The 22,438-nt window shown below is 36.8% G+C and overlaps 1 protein-coding gene across 2 annotated transcripts in view; it reads right to left on the bottom strand.

Moving 5' to 3' along the window:
• The window catches only part of LOC111508115 (uncharacterized), a 211,982-nt gene that overhangs the window by 29,291 nt on the left and 160,253 nt on the right, over positions 1-22,438 (bottom strand). For both annotated transcript variants that reach the window (XM_074180609.1, XM_074180610.1), the window contains exons 3-4: positions 19,018-19,153; positions 6,936-7,069 (exon numbers count right to left, since the gene is read on the bottom strand). In XM_074180609.1, coding sequence (XP_074036710.1) covers positions 6,936-7,069; positions 19,018-19,153 — 270 coding nt within the window. The remainder of the gene's footprint in view (positions 1-6,935; positions 7,070-19,017; positions 19,154-22,438) is intronic.

Here is a 22,438-nt window from a genome sequence, read left to right on the forward strand (position 1 = left end):
TCTTCAGTGGCCAGAGCTTCAAACCACTCTGTATATATGTTGACTATAACTGGTGAAAGTGGCGATACCATTGGCAGTTTCTCATCTCGTGTAAAGATTTCGTTCTTCAGTTGGAAATAACAGTTTTGTATACAGCATCCTAGTAATTCCATAATTACTTCTTACATTTCTTTTCGAACTAGCTGCGTAGAAGCGGTTGGTCCAAATTTAATGAGCAAACTCTGAGCAGTCATTTTTGGAAATATTGTTTAACGGTGTGATGAGACACAAAAGCTACCGAGGAAGCTACACCAGATGAAGCTTCCTCTGCCTAGAAGTGTAAAATGATTAAGAAAATTGTTTAATAATTATCACGGATAGTGTTATTATTTTTCATCAAGTAACGGGTCAGCCCATTCCATGATTTGATTTTTTTCGCAGTATGTAACCCATTTCAGTCAATATCATGTACCAAAAATTCTACCTGTTTCTGAAAAAATTCACATTTTCTGTTCAAACCATTTTTCTGCAGCATTTTCTATAATATTTCGATCAATTTCTGGTGTTCATCTTTGGACTCTCGAGTATTATCAAAGAATACTACAATTCTCGAGATTCTAGCTAACAGGTTTTGTATAATTCTTCAGAAATATGAAGCTCCGACCTAATTTCATACGAGTATAACAGAAAAGCCTCTGATTTATCGATAATGCTTATGACTTTTTGAGATCCCATTGACACTGGCAATTGCCCGGATTTCGTTCTCTTCAAGCCGTTCGATCTTCGGCAATTTTCGCCTTAATCAATCAAATAAACTTCAGCGACATATTTTTAATGAATCTACATGAACCTTTGTTCATTTGTCAATTTTGTCAAAAAAAATATCGTTGAAACTTCCAACTAATATTCAAACATATAGTCATGTTATTGATGAAACTCGATTCTGGCAGCTATTAAATTTTCATGATTCAGTGAATTTCAATATTCTGATTTCGAAAAGAACTGAAAAATGATACTGTTTGGATATAATTAGAGTTGATAAACAGTAAACAGAAATTATTCACTGTTGATTTTTCGAAAAAAAAAACTGCTGTCTCTACCAATGAAGTATTTGTCATGCAGTAAAATAAATAAACATATAATCACACGGTAATCAATTTTGTTATTCATTAGTGGTCTGCAACATAACATTCCACTATTAATCCATCCGTTAATTGATGAGTAGAATTGGCTTGCTCACACAATATTAATCGCTTCTGTGGAACATTATTTTTGTTTCGCTTTGCGATAAATACATACAAACATAAATCTTTGTATATCTATTGGATTATACGGTAGAAAACACAAGAGCTTCCAGGCAGATGAATGTACTCATTGTTTTTGTTCATTCTATCATGGATTAAAGGAAGTGATTCAACGATACAGCGAAATTTACCAAATAGATCATCATATTTGTATTCACTCGAGAAACCTGGAAATTGAGAAAATTTAGAGGGGAAATAAATTATTCCAAGATGAATATGAATAAGAATGAATTGTGTATAATAAATATGTAATGCAATTGGTCGATACTCGATCCAAAGTCATGATAGCGTGATTGAGTGAAATTTATTAGGAAATTATCATTAAACAATTCACAAAATTGCAACACTGTCTTATTATGTGATAGCTTCTTCAATTAAAAGTTCCAAGTCGTTTATATATCTAGCAGAAGTCATTATAATGTAGTGTTCTCGATTGGTGTTAATATCATTAGCGGTTGAAACTGACAGCAACCTATGAAATGGATGTGTTTCTGGTTCAAATGGCGGTGTTCAGCATTATGTTTCTTGCAATGAATATTATTGGTGATTCATGAATTCTTGTCAGTTCCACGTTATCAAGCCAGTTTCGAGCAAGAGTTGGCAGATTTCTAACAATGCAATATCTACAAGATCTCAATGGGACTCATAAGTCTGTCTTGTTTGGCACCAAATTTTCCGCCATCATTTATCTCATGTGCCCCTGTTGAAATTTCACAATCCACACCCTTCCACGGGTGAGAACCTAACTCTGCCTTTTGAAAAGTTATTTTCACTAGTGGTATTGTTATTTTGAATATGTCAGATTCTTCGCAAATAATTTGGGTGGTGCATATTTACAGTCAGCAAATTTAGTTACATGATATCATCATTCCAAATCCTGGTTATTTCGGAATTAATCAATAATCAGAAACTTTCAATAAATTCATGAAATGATCAAATTTCATTCAATATCGCATGCAAATATTTTCAATTGTAGGGAGGGAGACAACTTAAGGTTTAACTTCTTTACTTTTAAAAATTAAACAACGTGAATTGAATAAAAATCAAATTTGATTATTTAAGTACTAACCTAATATTAAAGAAGAAACAAAATAATAACTATTCAAACCACTGTTGATAAAACTACTGTGTTAGCGAAACATGTCGTGATATATTTTTCAAATAAAGTTTGTGACGATCAAATCGTGAGATGCAGTTTATGAAATTTCAGAGGAACATCAGAGTTAAAAAAATAGACAAATGACTCACTTGCCCCAAGGTGTGGGGTTAGTGAATCACCCATATGGGGCAAGTGAGTCTTTATAGTAATTATCAATGACAGTTGTCACAAACATAATTATTAGCCCCCGGTTAGTTATCTGAACACTCCTCATGCATCAAGGCACCATCACATTCTACGCACATGATCCATTATTCGTAACAAGTGTCTCCATATGTCTCACGACGGTAAACGCATATGTGGCTTCGTCTTCCTCTGACATTGTCGCTGCTTTTGCTGATGAGTTTTTTTTTCTCTGAGTTTTCCCTTTTTTCACTTTTTCCACAGACGAGTTTGGCCCTGCTTGCCCAAAACTCTTCTTGGCTGATTTAGCTTTTACTGTTTTCAATTTCTCTTTCAATTCATCTTCTAGTCGGTCATTGTAAGGTGAACTGGTGATTATTTTAGATCCTTTTGTGATTCTGGATTTTCTTTTGGTGTTGCTTGTTTTTGAGATTGTATTGGGATTGGACTTGATTTTGAAATAGGGTCATAACTGTATGAAGGTTGTTCTGGCTGTAAACTCGCTTTGGTGTCCTTTTCTTTTGAGGTAGTCGAGGGATTGTACTTACATTTGACCTGCACCACGGTTGATCTGGCTCTAGAATTGTTTTGGTGTTATTCTTGCTGTGAGGTGGTTTTGGGATTGGATCTGAATCTGAAACGGACGGTTGTTCTGTTGTCTCTGAAAAAACCGAGGGATTGATATTTTTGCGGTTGGATCCTGTTTGAATAATGTTTTTGGCTGCCTGGATTATACAGACAGATTCTCGTTTTTTCAAAGCCCTTGATACTATTTATTAATGTGAATGTTTCAATTAGGGTGTTTTTGATAATAGGTGCCATGTCATATTCAGTGATTCTAGAGCTAGGGTGATTTGTGAGCCAATGAGTCCATTTATTTTACCGGGTAGATTTGAATGGTCCACATACGCTTATATCAAGAGGCTGGAGCCTATTTGACGTATGAGGAGGTGAAGTGAAAATGATAACTTCAGAATTTCTAGTCAGACATATTGACTCGATAGACTTGTGGCTTGAATGGCCGTCTGATAGTAGTAGACTCGAAGACTCCTTAATGGTTTCAGTGCAGTCTATAAAATTCTCCAAAAATTCAACAAATAGGTCGGCATCCATCCGATTTAGCAAGAAATCCTACTGTTCCAGAAAATGCACCATTCAGCAAAGTTAGATTGATTTTTATACGAGGGAAGAGACTACAAATGGTGGAATGAAGGTGCCCGTAGCTTTGACACACGCTAATCGTAATAAGGTTGTATTCTTTTCCTGTATCGTCACAGTTAGATATTTTATACGTATCCAATAATTTTTTGAATTTTCAAAAAACTCACCAACTCTGTGCTTGGAAAATCCTGTCACTCTTGCTATGCTTTTTGCTTCAGGTCTTCTGATAGAGAGGTTTCCTTGACGTTTTAAAAATGATACCAGCCAATTTTTTCCTGCCAGCTTCCGATCTTTATCAAATGGATAATTGATTTGGTTAGCTTCAGCAGACCGAAATGCAATTCGATGAAGATCTGTAGTTGAGAGTCTATAAAATAGCTTAGCGCAATCCATGATTTTTGTGGGTAACTAGTTTATTCTACATCAACATTGTATGTAACTTCTGTAATATGTATTTGTATATTTTTGTATGATATGTTCACACAATTCCATTTCCATTTTTTCAGTAAACACGGGGTTCAACCTATCTAGGTTTCTAACCGGATCGTGACCCGTGAGTGTATGCTAGTTCTCAGAATTCTGAAAACCAACTAGCTTTTCCGATCGACATCTTTTTATTCCAAACAGTTTATAAGGCACGTTGCATAAGCATCTTCTGAGTATGGCCCTTTTTGGGTCTTACACATGTTTTTACGCACCATTTTCAACCTGCAAGAAATACAAATAACTAACTACTTATTCATATATGTTACAGTGGGACAAGTGAGTCATTACTACTGAGCTATGACTCACTTGCCCCAACGTGACAGTGAAATCTTTAGAGATATATCAAAGCAGAAAAGGTACATTTGGCAACGTTCTGACGGTCTCAGACGGTATTACTCAAATATAAGATTATGTTACGTTCAATGAATTGCAGATAGACAGTGCCTTGGGGATGATCTCCACTGGTGTTCCTCTTCTTTTCCTTCGGACGTGTAGCGCGGATTATGTCTTTCCTGTCGTAGCCGTTCGCTTGTAACACAGTTGTTAGATATTTTACTTCGTCGTCCACGTACCTTTCTCCACATATTCTCAAAGCTCTGTTCACTAGGGTGTTGATGACGGGTCTCTTCTGTTTTAGATGACGGTTGGATCCATTATGTAGGTGTTGATGTGTGTGTCTTTCCTTCATGTACATCTTATGACCTAGTTGAAAGCTGAAACATCCATGGTGAACTGGATTTTCGGATGAAAGCTATTCAGATGATTTGAGAAGTTCTGAAGTTCTTCTTTTCCATGACTTCAAACAAAGAACGTGTCATCTACATACCTCAACCAGTGCGTTGATGTTTGAATTGGTCTTTCTTCAAATTTTTCCATTTAGAAATTCGCCACAACTAGGATAAGGGGACTGCCCAAGGCGACTTTATCAACTTGTTCATAAAAGGTTTTATTCTGTTGAAAATAAATTGTCGATAGTGAGTGTCGAAATAAGTTGATATCTTGTGAGAAGAAGAGTACTTCTACCACGCCATTGAAGATAACTGCCGCAGTTGCAGTGGAAAAGTTTGGAAATCATAACCAAAGAAGATTACGCCAAAAAACGGAAACCATCCAAAATATTGACGCTAGCCGTGAAAGCCTAGATTACTATACATATTCTACTCAAATTGGTTATTGGACATAAATCAGCAATATTTCCACTTGCGACCAGTCAGCGGAAATTGCAGAATAATTCATTGTAAAATGTAACCCTGGTTGTTTGAAATTTTTATTATAAAAAGTTGATTATTGAAAGTTTACATATCCTTCTCCCGTGGATTGGACTACCTATCGGGCGCGTCCCCAGGTGGTGGATAGGGGAACGGCCAGGGGACTGGAGGCCCTGTCCGGAAAGCCAATGTGGTCTTACGGACGGGGTCGCCGGACTCCTGGTCAGTGGCAGAAACGAGGAGGGTGAAGGGAACTAAAATCCCCCAAAAGCCTTTGCAAATCATGCCACCGTGAATCAGCCTACCCAAGCTAAGGTGAAAGGAATCGTGCCGACAGCTGAATGACCGCAGGGTGATATGCCGTCACGAAAGATCCCCTTGGGGAACTGGGCGAAACCTCATTGTAATCAGCCTACCTCTGGTAATGCGGGGCTCTGCCAGAGGTGAGCAACTCTTCCTTTGCTACTCGTGGGAACACACATGAATGAAACAGCACAAAAACAGAAACCACAAAAACAAAAACCAATCCCGAGGCTGGACAGAAGTGCCCACCTCAATCTGAGGCGGTGGCTGGGAATGAACAGAAATGTCCACCCCAATCTACTGCGTGGAATGAGGCTGCACATAGCATATCACCTATAACAGCAAGGGCACTTCCTGCGGCGGGCGCCAAGTGCTCCACCTTGAATAAAGGCAAGGAACCGGCTGCCCCTGCAGGAAAGTTCCCTCACTTGTGCATCTCCACGGAGGAAACTCCTAGAAGGTTGAAGAAGCCACGCAACGACAGTAATATTAGTGCACCTTCCAAAACCTTCGCCGAAGCCACTGTGAGACACCTCAAGCTCGCCAAAGCGAGTGTGTGTTCGGCGTGTCTTGGGCTCTATCTGCCAATATAAAGGAGGTGTCTCCTAGTGACCTGTTCGCCTTCTTTGAAAGGACAGGATGGACGATGACCTAGGAGGACAATTCCTCGGGACGATACAATGGGTCACATGTGGCCTAAGTGCTGTGAGTCTACACTCACCTTCCCTACTCTACAGATACCAGATACCTGATCCGTTTCAGGATTCTCTGAAAATTTTCAAGTAACAGAATATGATCTTTGATAGTTCAAATATTGAGTAGACTCCTATACATTACATTTACACTTTTCGAAGGTTTTTATCGAACTTTTTGGGTATTTCCACAATTTTAACAACATGAAAATTATTATGGAGAACTTTATACAAGTGAAGAAGGGGCAAAATTTTTACTTCGCCCCGATAAGTTACTGCGTAAAATCAAAGTATTTTTCACAAAGAGAAATGTTCTATTTATCAGTATCCTGTCGTATTTAACAATTTGCCTATCAAAAAAACTGATATGAAATAATATAATACCAAACTTGACGCTTTGAAGGCCAAAATTTGTTTTCATCTTCAGAAATTGACAAAAAATTCAAATACATAATATGCAGTTATTCTTTTGCTGATTATTTATTTCTCAACTTCATTTGTTCAGGTTGTTAATACTCACATCCAAATCATTCAAAGACCACGTGATATTCATGGCTGGATACGACCCAGGCGTTGTACAGTTAGCTCGAATTTTGCTACCTAGAGCTACCTTCGGCGTTTCCAATTTCAGGACGGGTACATCTTCAGGAACATCTGAAACCGGAAAATGTAACGAAATAACCTACAAAGATTCAAAAAACTTGACGGAAATAGTTGAACAATATTTTGGAAACTTCTTTTAGAACATTTCTAACATGAGAACTAGTTTTTTTCCAGATATGCAAATGGTTGACACTGGCTGACACATTGGCTGAAAATCTATAATGAACGTATTCAATAAATATCTATCGATACATCTTTAGGAGTATTACATGAAGATATCACAGCAAAGCGTTATTACAAACATCCTGCTTCTTACTGATCAGTCGAACGTAAAAAATTATTTTCATTTTCTTCATTCCTGTAGCTCGGTTGTGAAAATTGTTCGGCAAATAGAGAAGCAGTCTAAGGAAATGGAAAAAAGTTCACTATGGACAACTTCAACAGATTAGTAACAAAGTGATATGCACAAAAATGCTCGAATCTACATTTTTAGAGAGAGTCGGTTCAATTAGATAGACCTCCGATCAACGGTTAGCTTGACAGATTCAGCGGAATCACACGAATGAGGTAACGGACTGGAATAGTGGGATCGACAACAAACAAGGTGGTTATCTTGCTTCAATTGTGTCAAACGACAGCAATGGCCAACTCAGTGGCATCATCATGACCCACTTGCGTTCAGCTCTCCTCGTTGAACAAATTTGAAACACGATATTGTTCCATCCGTCCTACTCTCCTTAGCACCAAGCGCAGCACGCTCATGATGTTTAGATAGTAACTAACTGGGAAGTGATATCGGATTCTCTGCCAGTCCTGGAATGTCAAATCTATTTGTGAAGTTTGATCAGGGGCGCATTTCGAGCAGCATCGATGACTAGTATCTGAACTATCAGTTCGATATATCTACTGGCCCAGAATGATGATAAAATCATATATACTGGCCAATACCATTCAGTAATGGAGCTAAACCCTTAATACAACCATTTTATATACAGTTTCCTTCTTTGGAATTGATTGCTTTGGAAGATTCTTTGGAAGACTCCCACATTCTTTTCAATGAATATGAAGAAGTAGAAAACCAAAACTTTTCTTTCCCAAAAATTAATCTCTCCTAAAAATGAACCCCTTTCAATTTGTGATTTCTATGACTGAGATAAAGCGAAATAAGCGAATGAATATCATTACATACTGTCATCGTTGACATGAGTATATTGAACATAAAGTCATAATTTTATGGATCAATTGAGTGTTTTTTGGTATTGAAGAGCCGATAAGGCAAGCTTCTCACGGTGAAACGTCGGATGTCTGCCAGTGAGTTTTCATCTTGAAGTATCATGATGTCCATGTGTCCAACCACTGTCCTGAACGTCTCCTGTTGTCTCAGAGGATCCATTTTTCATCAAACGTGACGATTCGTTTTGATTGAGCCAAACAAAAAAGTGTTGACCTTGAAACGTGACAATTTCTGTCTCACACCTATTCACACTCGACGAAATGAACCCAGCTTCTTAAAGAAGCCGATTAGTTTGTATGATGAGTGATCTTTCAAGTCAGAAGGTGAGAGTACGTCTCTGCCCAACTCAAAAACCTGATTCGGTCCCCATCGGGGCAAGCACAACGCATGTGCTCTGCTGTTTCATCATTTTCCAAACAGAGGCGACACACACTGTCTTCCGACAATCCGAATCTCTCCATGTGATGATTCAAACGACATTGACCTGTAAGGCCTGTTAGACGTCATAGTTCATCCCTACTGTAGTCCGACAACTGTTTGGTATCGAGCTTCGAAGGGCGAATAAACGCCTTGGAGTGAGCCAATCCTGGAAGATTCTGCCAGGAGTCCATAAATCTTCTTGCTATCCAGGTGTTCAAAGTTTGTTTGGCAAAGCCTTAAGTGATGTTAATGTCAGGTTCTGGTCCGATGAAGCTGCTTGCATCACTCTCCTTTGCAAGGGAGTTAGCAGCCTCATTGCCTTCCAGGCCAGTATGGCTAGGAATCCAGACCAGAGACAATCTGTCAAGTTTTCCTATCGAGAAGAGTCGTTTTTCGCAATTTGCTACCAATTTAGACGTTGCTTGGTAGGTGCCAAGAGCTTCCAACGTCGCTTGACTGTTCAAAAATATTTTTATTGACTTTTATTGACTTTCCGAGCATCCTTAACTCTCTTATGCGTTATGCGTTATGAGCTAACGCTCAGTTTTGTCTCCATCCCACGTACCGTTTCTGATGAGTCAACCTCCACCAGGGTCCCTAAATCCTGTAAAAACTGTATGTCGACCACTTTGGGGCTTCTCTTCAAGGCTAAAATATCTGAAATGGAATTTTGCACACATTCGTTGAACAGTTCGTTCATTAACAAAGTCACTGCCAAATGCCTGGATTATTTTTTGGGCTATTTTGGCACCGCTATTGTTCAATTTAGATTTTTAGGGAAAAAATGGTCATAAATCGCTGAATGAGATCATATAGTAACAAGCTGAAAACTGGCACAAAATTTAAATCTGATAAAAAATAGCAGCATCAATGTATATAGTACAAAATTCTCTATCGATCGGTATACAATACAATGTTATTGTAGGAGTATTCTATGCTTTATATCTACTTGACACACTATCATGTTTGAGTTCTACCGAAATCAAATGACTGTTTTACATATATCAAACTCTGTTTATATTTTTCTTTCTACTGTTATAATGCAATCAAAAGAGTAACAAATACCGAATGGAATTCCACCTTGTGAAAATAAATGTGAACTGACTTCCAAGAAAATTGACAGAAAAAAAATTTGTTCTTTTGCAGTCAATTCATTTTTGATTTCAATTACTGACTAAGACAGCTCAGTTTCCTTTTGAACATATTTCGCAGATCAACAACTTATGAAACGGCATCTTCAGTTGTCTTTGAGGGCTTCCGTTGCCCTTTAAAGAATATTGAACATGCCGATGTTTAGCAAGATTTTCAGCATCAATAAAACTACACAAAGTTTATATAAAGTATATTTTTGCAGAAACTTCAGTGACTAGATACATCTTCCTTCTGTTTCGAAAAGTTATTACCTCCATTCGAAATGTGTGAATATATAAAAATATTCAGAAAATCGTCAGTAATATTGATCTACAAAATTGTTTTATTGTGCGAAACACCAATGTCTGATTTGTTCATGATTTTTTTAATTCTGAAACTCCAGTGAGACTACTCTTTTCAGAAGTCAAGTATAATCGTGGCTATCTAAGAAAAGTCGCTTGGTCGCGGGTGTAACTATTCTAAATGAAATGGTGAAGGCATGTGAGCCAGAATCCCAAGTAACTTTTGAAATGACGACACCGTTGAAATTCAGTTCAGTTATAAACAGAAAATCAAATGCTATTTGACTATCAAAGAATATGTATATAACCCAGTATTTTATATTTGTATTGCATTAATTCACAGTATTCTTGACATTCAACTGACACCGTTGAGATTCACTTCAGTAATAGACAGGAAAGCTAATGCTATCAGACTATTACAGAATATGTAGTTAACTCAGTTATATAATTGTATTGCATGAATTCATAGTATTATTGAAATTCCACTGAACAATTTTCATAGGTTGCAGAGTCACAAATGACTCTTACAATGATGAGACAGTACAGATTCACTTCCGTTATAGACAGGAGAGCTGATGCTATCAAACTATTAGTGAATATGTAGGTAACAGTTATATGATTGTATTGCATGAATTGATAGTATTATTAAAATCCCACTAAACAACTTTCATAAGTTGTAGAGTCACAAATGACTCTCAAAATGATGACATCGTTGAGATTCAGTTCCGTTATAGACAGGAGAGCTAATGCTATCAAACTATTAGAGAATATGTAGATAACAGTTATATGATTGCATTGCATGAATTCACAGTAATCTTGAAATTCCACTGAACCACTTTCATAAGTTGCAGAGTCACAAATGACTCTCAGAATGATGACACCATTGAGATTAAGTTCAGTTATAGACAAGATATCAAAAGCTATCATACTATTAGAGAGTATGTAGATAACTCAGTTATATAATTGTGTTGCATAAGTTCACAGTATTATTGAATTTCTATTGAACAACTTTCATGAATTGCAGAATCCTAAGTGACTTTCAAAATGACGACACCGTTGAGATTCAGTTCCGTTATAGACAAGGAAAGCTGATGCTATTAGACTATCAGGGAATATGTTGGTGACTCAGTTATATAATTGTATCACACGAATTCACATTATTATTGAATTCCCACTGAACAACTTTCAATGAGTTGCAGAATCACAATTGACATCCAAAATAATGACACTGTTAGCTTAGCATAACAATATCATAATATTGAAAAACTGAAATCATGAAAGTGAAATAAAATCACCCTCTCAAGACTCCGTTAATTTTCCAACTTCAATAAGTCTCGACATCTGACGAGTTTGGTTTGTGAGGAGATACTAATTAATCAATTGAAAACAATTTTTTCACACCATGCTCAATTAGTCAGTAGTTCGTTCGTTCACTAGACGCACATACCAATGATAACAGTAGCAGACGAAACGTTAGGCAGTTCAAGAATTTCTCTATCCCACTTATTGACATTGAAATTATGAAATGAAATAACTCATGCACGACCTACTTCCATCATTTTCACTGAAAAATCACTTTCGTCGGCAGCAACGATTCTTCATCCAGCGATGAAAATGCCCATCACATAAACTATCAAATATTCCATAAATGCCTCTGGCAACTGAAACTTGTAATATACGAGGCCAAAGCCCGACCGATTTATCGATACCCATTCACGAGGCGTCCTCACTAACTTATAATAAACGATGTATGTGTTTGGAAAGGCTTACAAGATTAGACCCCAATAAATTCGACTGGCTCAGAGAAACAGAACAAAGCTGTCAATGTAAGCAACAAATACTCTCTTAAGATTCTGCTACTCGAATGGTTTGATCAAAGTGGCAGATTCTCGCCCCTATGGCAGTAATTAGGCCGAAGGCCTCTGGCGATTGGGGTAGTTGCACTGGCTTGAATCGAAGAGCGTAGCTTACTGACACAATGATTATGGAAATGTGTTTCAATTATTGTTTAGTCAACTGTGCTGAATTGTGGAGTGTTGAACTTGACAGGGGTAGTCACTCATCTACTCGGTAGAATTTCTAATCCAAACACATACTTGAAATACGGGAAGGTAAATATTTTGATATTCAGTTGACGATTGAAACCGTTCAAAATGGAACTGGATGTAAATATTTTCGAAGGTTTCACAGAAAACGAGGCTTCATTTGTAGAATATAGATGCTTAAGTTCCAAATCGTGTATTTGGACCATCGACAAATTATTGCAAGGCATACCTGCTTGAAAAATTATTTAGAAAAATTCGAAAATTAGTCGTTTTCTCGCAGGAGAAGAAAGTTTTTTGTAAGGACAAAACACAAGCAGTACAGAAAAATCCTTGAGGCGCTCTGAGAACCGTACCTGTGCGAAAGTAGCGATTCACATTGGATTTGAATCGCTGGAGATTGAATCCATTTGGAAAAACGTTCTCAGGAAGTTTATTCCACATGAAAGCAGTTCTCTGGATGGAGGAGTTCCTAAACAGTGAAGTTGGACATGTACTGAGTTTAACCTCAAAACAATGAACAGCTACAGTCCGTCGCGTATTTCTGAAATGTACCACTCTTAGTAGAATCGAATGTGCCAAAACACTTGAACACTCCCCGTGAAAGTATCTATAGAAGTGAGACATATCTAAAACTTTTCTTCGATGTTGCAGGGTATCAAGGTTGCACGTGATGTTCGCGTCTCCAATCAGGCGGATGGCACTTTTCTGGATGGAATCCAGCAACTTCAAATTATGTTTAGGGGCAGAGCTCCATACATGAGAACAATACTCCAAAGAAGATCTAATATGAGCTTTATAAAGCATCAAAAGTTGCAGACGTGTGTACAGTTTTCTGGTTCGGAACCGCGTTTCACGCCTTTGAGAAGCTACCATTTCAACCCCCAACATACTTATCGAAGCAGAAAGCGGAATTGTCTGACCAGACATTATTATATCCAGTTCGGAGACATTTATCTTTTTGGAGAAAACCGATGCTTGTGTTTTTGTGGCATTGAATTGAACCTGGTTACTTCCACCGCAATTCGAAATCACTTCTGGGTCCTCATTAGGATATGCAACCTCCTGCTGCCGGTGAAGATGTGCCTCCGTAGCTGATGTCCTGAAATCCAAAGGGAATGATGAGACAAGTGTGCTGTCGTCAGAAATGTAATATATTAAATTTTTCTTTTTTCCAATAAGTCGTTGATGTACAATAAAAAGAGAGTTGAAGATAATATGGATTCCTGAGGAACACCAGCGTTGATGGTGAAAGTATTCGAGAGATATCCGTTAACTGCGACTTGCAGGGAACGTTCTTTCATGAAGCTGAAGAGCCATACACAAAAATGATTCTACAAGCCATAGCATAAAAGTTTGGCCAGCAAACCCTCATGCCACACACGGTCAAAGGCCTTAGAAATATCAAACGCAACAGCTCTTGATTCTCCATGTTTCCAGATTGCGTTATTTCAAATATGGGTGACACAATAGAAGGTCGCCTGTTGATCTTTGTTTCCCAAAGCCATATTTATGATCGCTCAAGATGTTGAAGCCTTCCAAATATTTGAGGATATGGTTGTTTACGACACTCTCCATGATTTTTGATATCACTGATAGCAAAGGGATTGATCTGTAGTAATTTGGAAGATTCTTCTTGCCCTTTGGGCTGAACGCGAGCAATCTTTCAACAAGATAGGTCGAAAAGTCTGCAAAATACTGGTGGGAGTTTATTTGCGCATTTTTTAAGTACGATGGCGGACACTTCATCAGGGCCAGATGCCTTGTTGATATTGAGCTGTTTCAAAATTCGCCTGACAAGATTTTGCCGAAAAATAATTTCCGGCATTGTGAATCCTTGGGTGGGTATAGTGGTGAAGACGCAAGTTTTCAGCTAGTAGATTTGCTTTTTCTATGGCTGTTGTTGCAATTGAACCATCCACTAGTGTTAGAGGCGGAATTGTGGATTTTGTGAAGTTCTGATTAACAACTCTAGCAACCGACCAGAAGGATGTAGACCCGTTGGGATTGGCATGCTGTTTATCCCTAATTCTCCGATTGTGAAGTTCTTTGTTTCCATTTATCCTTAGTTTGCAGCTGTTGCGAGCATTAACAAACCTATTTCGGTTCTAGACACTGGAATTTTTGCGCCTCTGCCGGTAGGCAAAATTTCTGAAAGCGACAGCTTGCTCCCAATTTTTGGTGAGCCAAGGTTTGTCGTAAGAAAGTCGTTTCATTGAAAAAGGAATATATGCTTCTATAGATGATAGAATAACTTCCGTGACTCCAGAAGCACAAGTTGATGGATCTTCAGAGCTGAAACAAACATCTTGCCAGGGAAAATTTCGAAAATATTTCCGAAGATCCTCCCATTCAGCTGTAATGTCAAACTTTGCGTGGCTTAGATTGTTCCCCGACATTTATCAGTAATTCACTCAACACTGAAATGAGTGGTCCGAAGATCCCAATGGAAACCTTACGGTGACTGTGTAAATTTCTGGATTGGTTGTTAGGTATAGATTAAGAAGACTAGCATATTTTCCATCACGGTCAAGAATACTATTTGACACATTTATAATAATCTGAGTTAATTCGCTGCTCATCGTAAAAACCTCAGCTTCGAAATCTTGTTCGTCGTTGATATTTGAAAATTTGAGCCATTCGATATTTTGGACATTGAAGTCATCGATTATGGAAATTTCGGCACTAGGATGATTGATTTGCAGGAAGTCAATGATACATTCCTTGCATCTCCATGTTGATTTAGTTCAATGGAATTGTTATCCTGGCCTCAGTTGAGGTATATTTCAAGCCCATGGTTGGGTAGAAGAACAGAGGGTGAGAATTCTCCCCACATCCGAACTTTGCGATTCCCCAAGTTATTATTGTAATTCATCATTCATATTTTAAATGAAAAATTTTTGTTGTTGCCAGATCTTGCTGTATTTGGGAGAAATGGATGCTTTGAATTCTAACTAAAAATAATTATATTTTTTTCATTGCACTTTGTTTTCCCGCCTCTTCTGACTATCCAACATTAAAGAAATATTTTGTTTAATATAAGTCATTATATTATGCTTCTGAAACCGAAATTAAGTTATAGGGCTTCAACTCAGCTTCTTCATATATTATTATATTCTTTATGATCTAATCAAAGGAATTTCCCAAATACCAGAACATAAGCAGCTTTTTTCAAAATTCGTTATGCTAACGAATTCAATACCATCGAAACTTATTTTTCAAATATAAATTGATGCAATTTTTATTCTATTGTAGGACAAACCACCACTTCGTTGAACTGGGTTATGCCTCTTTCTATTTATTAGGTTCGTTATTGGTTACAGTTTCTTCAGGAAAGCGATATATTCAACAGTTGTCTTTTTTATCATGATTGCACAATGAAGAAGAGATCGATGTGATCAATAATTACAAAAGATATACGTGTGCCTGCGCGATACATTTGCAGAATTTTCTATTTTTTTATCCTGAAGAAAGACATCTGGTTATGTGAAATCTTCATTTCAAAAGCATTATACTCCGCAATTTTTTCATTTGAAGAAGTTTTTCAAATTTAAGAGGAAAAGTAACATGACCAAGCAAACAACCAGTTTGATTTGTAATCAAATGAATGGACCAGTTCCGAAAAAAGGTTGTAATTTCTGGTTTTCTGTAATACTCATGAATTTTCCATATTTCAGGATGTGAAGAATAACAACCAGATTCAACTGGTATATACTTGTATGTATTTTTTTTTTGGAAATTGACATCAAGTCTCCAAACTATGTTGCATATAATGCAAGTGAAATCAGAATGTGAAAAAAAAGAAATTCAAAAACTTCATTTTTGAACTATAATTTTCCAAATCATGAAACTCATCGATGAACTGATAGCTAGAAATTGTCGTACGTAAGATATCCAGTAGTGATACCTGAAGGAAACATGCATTCATATGAACCATATCAGTTCAGCGAATCAAAGAGCAAAAAAGCATTGTTTTTTCTGAGTTTTGGTCTCTCAGCTGAATGTAAACTCCAAAAAGCTGATATGCAAATGATCGATCGGTATATTTGTGTTACATTTCCATCCAAAAGTCCGCAAACAACAAACTGTGAATCGTCTTCAGTAGCATTATTGAGAGTAGAAAGATGAAATATCTGAGATCTGGATATAATCCTTAAAAAACGATTCATTCTTAAGTTCTTCAAAACTTGAAGTCTCAAAATGCTTCACAATTATAATAACATGGAGTCTAGCAAAAATGTCCTCAGAACGTTCAAGATAAATGATGAAGTTACAAATAAAAAGGCGATGACATTGTTTTCCATGAAGACGTCAGCTATAAGATCAACAGAGTACTCTGTAATATAACCGATATATTCATGTATATATGGTTCTATATATTACTAGCTTTCACCCGCAGCTTCGCTCGCAATTATGCCATTAATCAATATGAGAACTATATGACGTTGAAGTAGCTAGATTTTGAGATTTTTTTGACAATTTTTTTATCTCACATAAACATTTTTTTTTATGTATTCTATGTCTAATACCTCCAAGAACATGTAAACAAAATATCATGATCGTTTGAGTAGTTTTCGCGTGAAACCGTAATAAACAAACTTACATTCGCATTTATAATATTATTAGGGATAGGGATAGGGATTATTGAATATACCGACCGTTTACAGTGTAATAAATGCTCATTTCTAATTCATGTATTTTCTGAAATTATTTTGGCAGTGGCTGTCACCAGATGCAGATATCTCCACATCAAATTTTGAATATCAAGGCAAGTAGCTGTAGGGTTCGTGCCCATCACACGAGGGTCGGTCTTTTTGATCTTCTAAGATCCACTCTGGAACGAGGCAGGAGACTAATACTTTCAGCTGAAAGCCTTTCAACTTTCCTGAAATGATGCGGGACTTCCTCGAATAGTGAGCCATTAAAAACATGAGTTTTCAGATTAGACTTGTATTACAAAACAAATAAAGAAAAATAAACGGGTATGTTTATAGACCATAACAAATAACCATGTGTAAATATAACATGGAAGTCCAACAAAAAAAAACAATAAGCAAAAATGTTCGAAAAGTAAGATCGAAATTAAACAAGAAATCACGTCTAAAATAGCTGATTCTCAAACAAAAATTTTATCTTTATCAACTTGCGAAATGTTATATATTCTCTCATAAGGTAGAATTCCAATTCACACGAAAAACTAAATTACGATATTCGAACTTGGCGGACACTCTGAAGCGAGTATTTGAACATGCCTGGCCACCATACTATTTTTTTAGCTTCAAACTCGTGTGTACTAATTGCTATGATATTCACACATATGAAAGGGGTGTAGTGTAATTTATTGTCCTCAAGATGCAACAACAACGAAACAATTATTACAAAATTGAAATGACATTCTCTCTCAGTAAATCGACATGGGGGTTAGTAAAAATCCAAATTGACTCACAATACTATACTGGGTTCTGGTCTCCCTCTCTGGTACGGTATCCGTGTGAAATACAAATCCGTTGTTAGTGTCACCAAACGAAACAACAAATAACTCACTGACCGCAATTTACTGTAATTCCACTATCGCAAAATCCCTTTTCGGAGTCTCTTGTCGCAACTCGTCCAATTACCTCTCGATCGCAAAGGAATCTTTTCGCATCTGACTTTTCAACTTACTTTCGCAATTCACTTTCGCGACCAACTTCCCTCAACTCTCTTCCAGCACTGTCACCCAATGAACTGTCGCAACTCTCTTTCGCCAAGGACCCTTTTCGCAACTTCTCTATCGCAAAATCCCCTTTTGTAAAATTCTTTTTCGCAACCCTCTTCCGCAACTGACTTTCGCGACCATTTCGCGACCCTCTTCCGCAACTGTTCGATCGCCACTCTCCCAATTAACCGCCTAATGATTATTCCCCAAGTCTGTCCCTAACACTCCTCCCTTGTACCATTCTCTGATTGGTCGGATCTAAGTTTAATATTCCCGAACTTTTTCCACAACTCTTCCTACTCAAGACCCACATCGTCTTTTCATCGAAGTCATTGGTCAGTTTTCATTTTAAATAAATTTTTGGGCCCACCTATTCAGATATGGCCAAACTTCTTGTTCACGAAGCTGAAACGCAAACTCTTAGCTTGCATTTTCGCATTCTCAGTATTATAACTTATCAACAGGATACGTTTGTTTAGTCTAGCCTACACGAAACTTAACCTCCATGATTCCGGCAAGGTTCAACAATCATAAATTGAATTCAACGCATACTTTGTTGAAAAAGAATCAATACCCACCTCGGGTTGTCCGACCTCGGTCTTTATGAATAAAATGATATTTCACGTTCACCACCGCAATGGCAGTTATTACAACTCAAACTACAAATATCAATATTGAGCAAGGATCCTAAAGGTGATCCGTTTCAAAGCCAGTCTAAAATATTAAGATTTCGTTTCTATCTTTTTCTGCGGCTTAAGATACTGACAATTTGAATATCCAACTATTCCATATTGCCAAACTTTTATCCTTCACTTACACAACATCAATTCATTTGGCATATTAGGTACTGAAAAATTCTGTTTCATAAACATCTATTTCTCAACTATAACTGATTTTTTAAAAAAACACTTTCTGCAAATTTTGAATATCTGACTCATCTCTTCGTGGAATTTTCACAGTTTACAAAACCGCATCACGTGTTCAACTGTACAATAAATCCTCTGAGCATGTTCTATATAAACGCTCTATTGAACACGCCTGAGGAAGCTTCAAAGGAACACATGAAATTCTCATAATAAATCTTGAATACGTTTTCATAGATTTCCATCAATTATCGGCCAAATCAAGTATTTAAAATATGTGCAAAACAATAATCAACAACTGTGTCTCACCTGCGACAATCAAACGTGCAGTTTGCATATCGGTGTGGAAGAGTGGCGCATCCGCAGTAACCTCACATTTGAATATTCCAGAAGTTTCTCTCTCGACGTTGGTTATGGTTACCTCTTTTGAGTTGGATTTTGATAACTGGAAACAAAAACAGCATGACAATAAAATATTAATCATTTTGAAGTTGCCGTTTCAAAATGACGAATATATTTCATCCACAATAAATGAAATGAGTATCATTTGGATATAAAACGTTATTTCATGAACAGAAACCTGAACAAAAGATTTTATTTTCAATTCATAACGATGGTTTCCATTGTGTGAAAGCCATTTTCGGGTTTTTTTTGGTCGTGGTCTGCAGGTTTCTGTCCCTGACGTTTCGCCTACTACTGCGGTATATGTTATCAAAAGTGATGTGGTAACGATCGCAATGCCAAAGTTGATGCTAGTTGTTGTTTCCGTTTTTCCTAACGCAGTAACTCTGTATTTGACTCTGCTTTCATGTTATCATCAATGAGCGTGGCTTGTTTTCTCTCGATTGCATTATCTGATTTTGTTTGTGTACTTCCAAGGACAGCCACTTTGTTTTCTTATGACATGACATTTTTATTGACATGAACAAATTTAGTGAAAACTTTGATTAGCAGAAATTTGAATGTCACCATACGCCGCTAAAGATCAATGGATGACGCTACTCTCAAGTCATTGTAATTGTGTCTGATAGGATTATGTTCTTGAGGAAAATAGTTGATTTCTAAGTATAGAAATTACATGGCAAACAAACGAAGAAAATAATATTTTACAAATGTCATTGATACAAATTGAAAAAAAAAGGTTCAGTTACTGAGCAAAATATTATACAGATGCCTACAAAAAAAGTCAAAAAAGATATATTTTTGAAAGCACTCCACACTTCAAAATGATTAATATGTTTGTTTACATTGACGCTTGATTTGTATTCAGTTGATTATATCAAATAGTATACCGGGTGTCAACGAATCTATTAGAAAAGTCATAACTTCTAGACTATTAGGTGTATCAAAACGAGATTTGGTACAGATAAATGGTATGTGGAGAGGAGAGTTTTCACATATTTTTCACTTTCCGGTCACTTCCGGTTTCAGCGGAAATGGCTCCGGTTCTGAATTTTTAAATGGAACACCCTGTATATTGTAACATTTTTGGATTTCTGAGACAATTCTGGATGAGAAACTGACATTTCCGGAAGTTTTTCAGCCTACTTGATTTTTTCAGAGTCACTTTTAAAATTGCATCTAGGTGGCCATGATCGGACGTAAACTAATCTATGGACCTCAGGTGATATCAGAAAATTGCAATAGCGGAGTTTTAGTGACTAGTGTGTTGAATATGAATGAGACAAGTTTACAAAATAACATTTTCGTGTCTAACTATTATTTTTCAAATGGCGACCATTTTTTGACAAGCACTTTCCGAAAAAAGGATTTTTTGACAAATCTAACGATACTAATTTATTTGCGATTGGATTACAAATAAGAACATAAATTAAATATTACTGAGGAAAATACTCGATACAAATTCATTTACTTTTGTCAAGGGTGCCATGGATAGGAATGATGCATAATATTTTGCGGTTATTTCCATCAAGTCCACTTTGGAGAACAAAACGCTCACCTAGGTTATGACAGTGACATAAGCTTTATGAGCAGAAAGTAGAAGTTTCTCTTGATTTTCGTTAATTTTAGTTTAATTTTTCGTCGAAATAATGTATACTCAAAGTGAAAAAGTGGATATGTTGTTATTGTTTGGAGAATGCCACAGAAATTCAAGGAAAGCTGCTGAGTTGTATGCTCAGAGATATCCCAATCGACAACACCCATCTCATCAGTATTTTCCCTATGTTGAGAGTCGTTTTAGGCAAGAGGGAAATCGAGACGCAGAACAGAGGTTTGTCATAAATGAGGAGACTGAGATTAACGTTCTTGCTATGGTAGAAGTTGACAAAACGGTTTCTTTAAGAGAAATTAGTAGAGAAATGCAGATAAGTCACGAATCAGCAAGAAAAATACTGAAAAAGCACGGATATCGAGCATTTAAATATCAGTTACATCAACATTTGTATGCTGACGACAGCAATAGAAGAGTAGTATTTTGTGATTGGTTGCTTCAAATCATAGAGTTAGTAACGTTAGATTCGTCAAAAAATCCTTTTTTCGGAAATTGCTTGTCAAAAAATGGTCGCCATTTGAAAAATAATAGTTAGACACGAAAATGTTATTTTGTAAACTTGTCTCATTCATATTCAACACACTAGTCACTAAAACTCCGCTATTGCAATTTTCTGATATCACCTGAGGTCCATAGATTAGTTTACGTCCGATCATGGCCACCTAGATGCAATTTTAAAAGTGACTCTGAAAAAATCAAGTAGGCTGAAAAACTTCCGGAAATGTCAGTTTCTGATCCAGAATTGTCTCAGAAATCCAAAAATGTTACAATATACAGGGTGTTCCATTTAAAAATTCAGAACCGGAGCCATTTCCGCTGAAACCGGAAGTGACCGGAAAGTGAAAAATATGTGAAAACATTTCTCTCCACATACCATTCAACTATACCAAATCTCATTTCAATTCTCCTAATAGTCTAGAAATTATGACTTGTCTAATAGATTCGTTGACACCCGGTATGTAGACTCAATTATCGAATTTCAAAAGTGGGAAACCAATCGATTACACTTCAAAATTATTAAGCTGCTGAAGAAACAAATTCAAATGTTTTCTGCAGATAGAAATCCAGCTTGAGAAATTGAAGTTACTTCGTATAGTGAATCAACGTTTTTCTATACAAACTATGCATTATAATTTCTTCAGAGATCAAAACACAAGAACTATAGGAAAATCTTTAGAGCAGTGCCTGTATGAAAGTAGCCATTCATGTTGAATTTGAATCGCTGGAGATCAAATTCATTTGGAAAAACGTTCTTAGGAAGTTTATTCTACTTGAACACAGTTCTCCAAATGTAAGAGTTCCTAAACAGTGAAGTTCGAGGTGTACTGAGGTGAACCTCAAAACGATGAGCAGTGACAGTCCGTCGCGTAATTCTTATACAGTGCATTTCTTTAACGCCCCTTCCTTTCATTTTTTGAACGGGGTCAACTCAAAAAATTTCAATTTGAGATGATGAATTTAATGCATGAATACTTTATTTTGAATTGAAATTGACAGATGAAACTTTCAAGATGGCGACTGTGCGCCATCTGGTTGAAAATAATTAAAAGGAAAGGGGAGTCTTGTGACTCATCATTTTGAAGCTCCTGACAAATACCTCACAACCCTGGAATATGAAGTCAATAACTTCACCTTGTACAATTAATAATTTCCTGAAGACATGTCGATATTTCTAGAAATATTCCTTTTTATCTGCCATACGGCAATTCCAACAAC

Source organism: Leptinotarsa decemlineata, unplaced genomic scaffold (assembly GCF_025532065.1).
Source record: "Leptinotarsa decemlineata unplaced genomic scaffold, Ldec_3_MD MMD2_tig00026299_RagTag_RagTag, whole genome shotgun sequence".
In the NCBI taxonomy this organism is placed as follows: domain Eukaryota; kingdom Metazoa; phylum Arthropoda; class Insecta; order Coleoptera; family Chrysomelidae; genus Leptinotarsa; species Leptinotarsa decemlineata.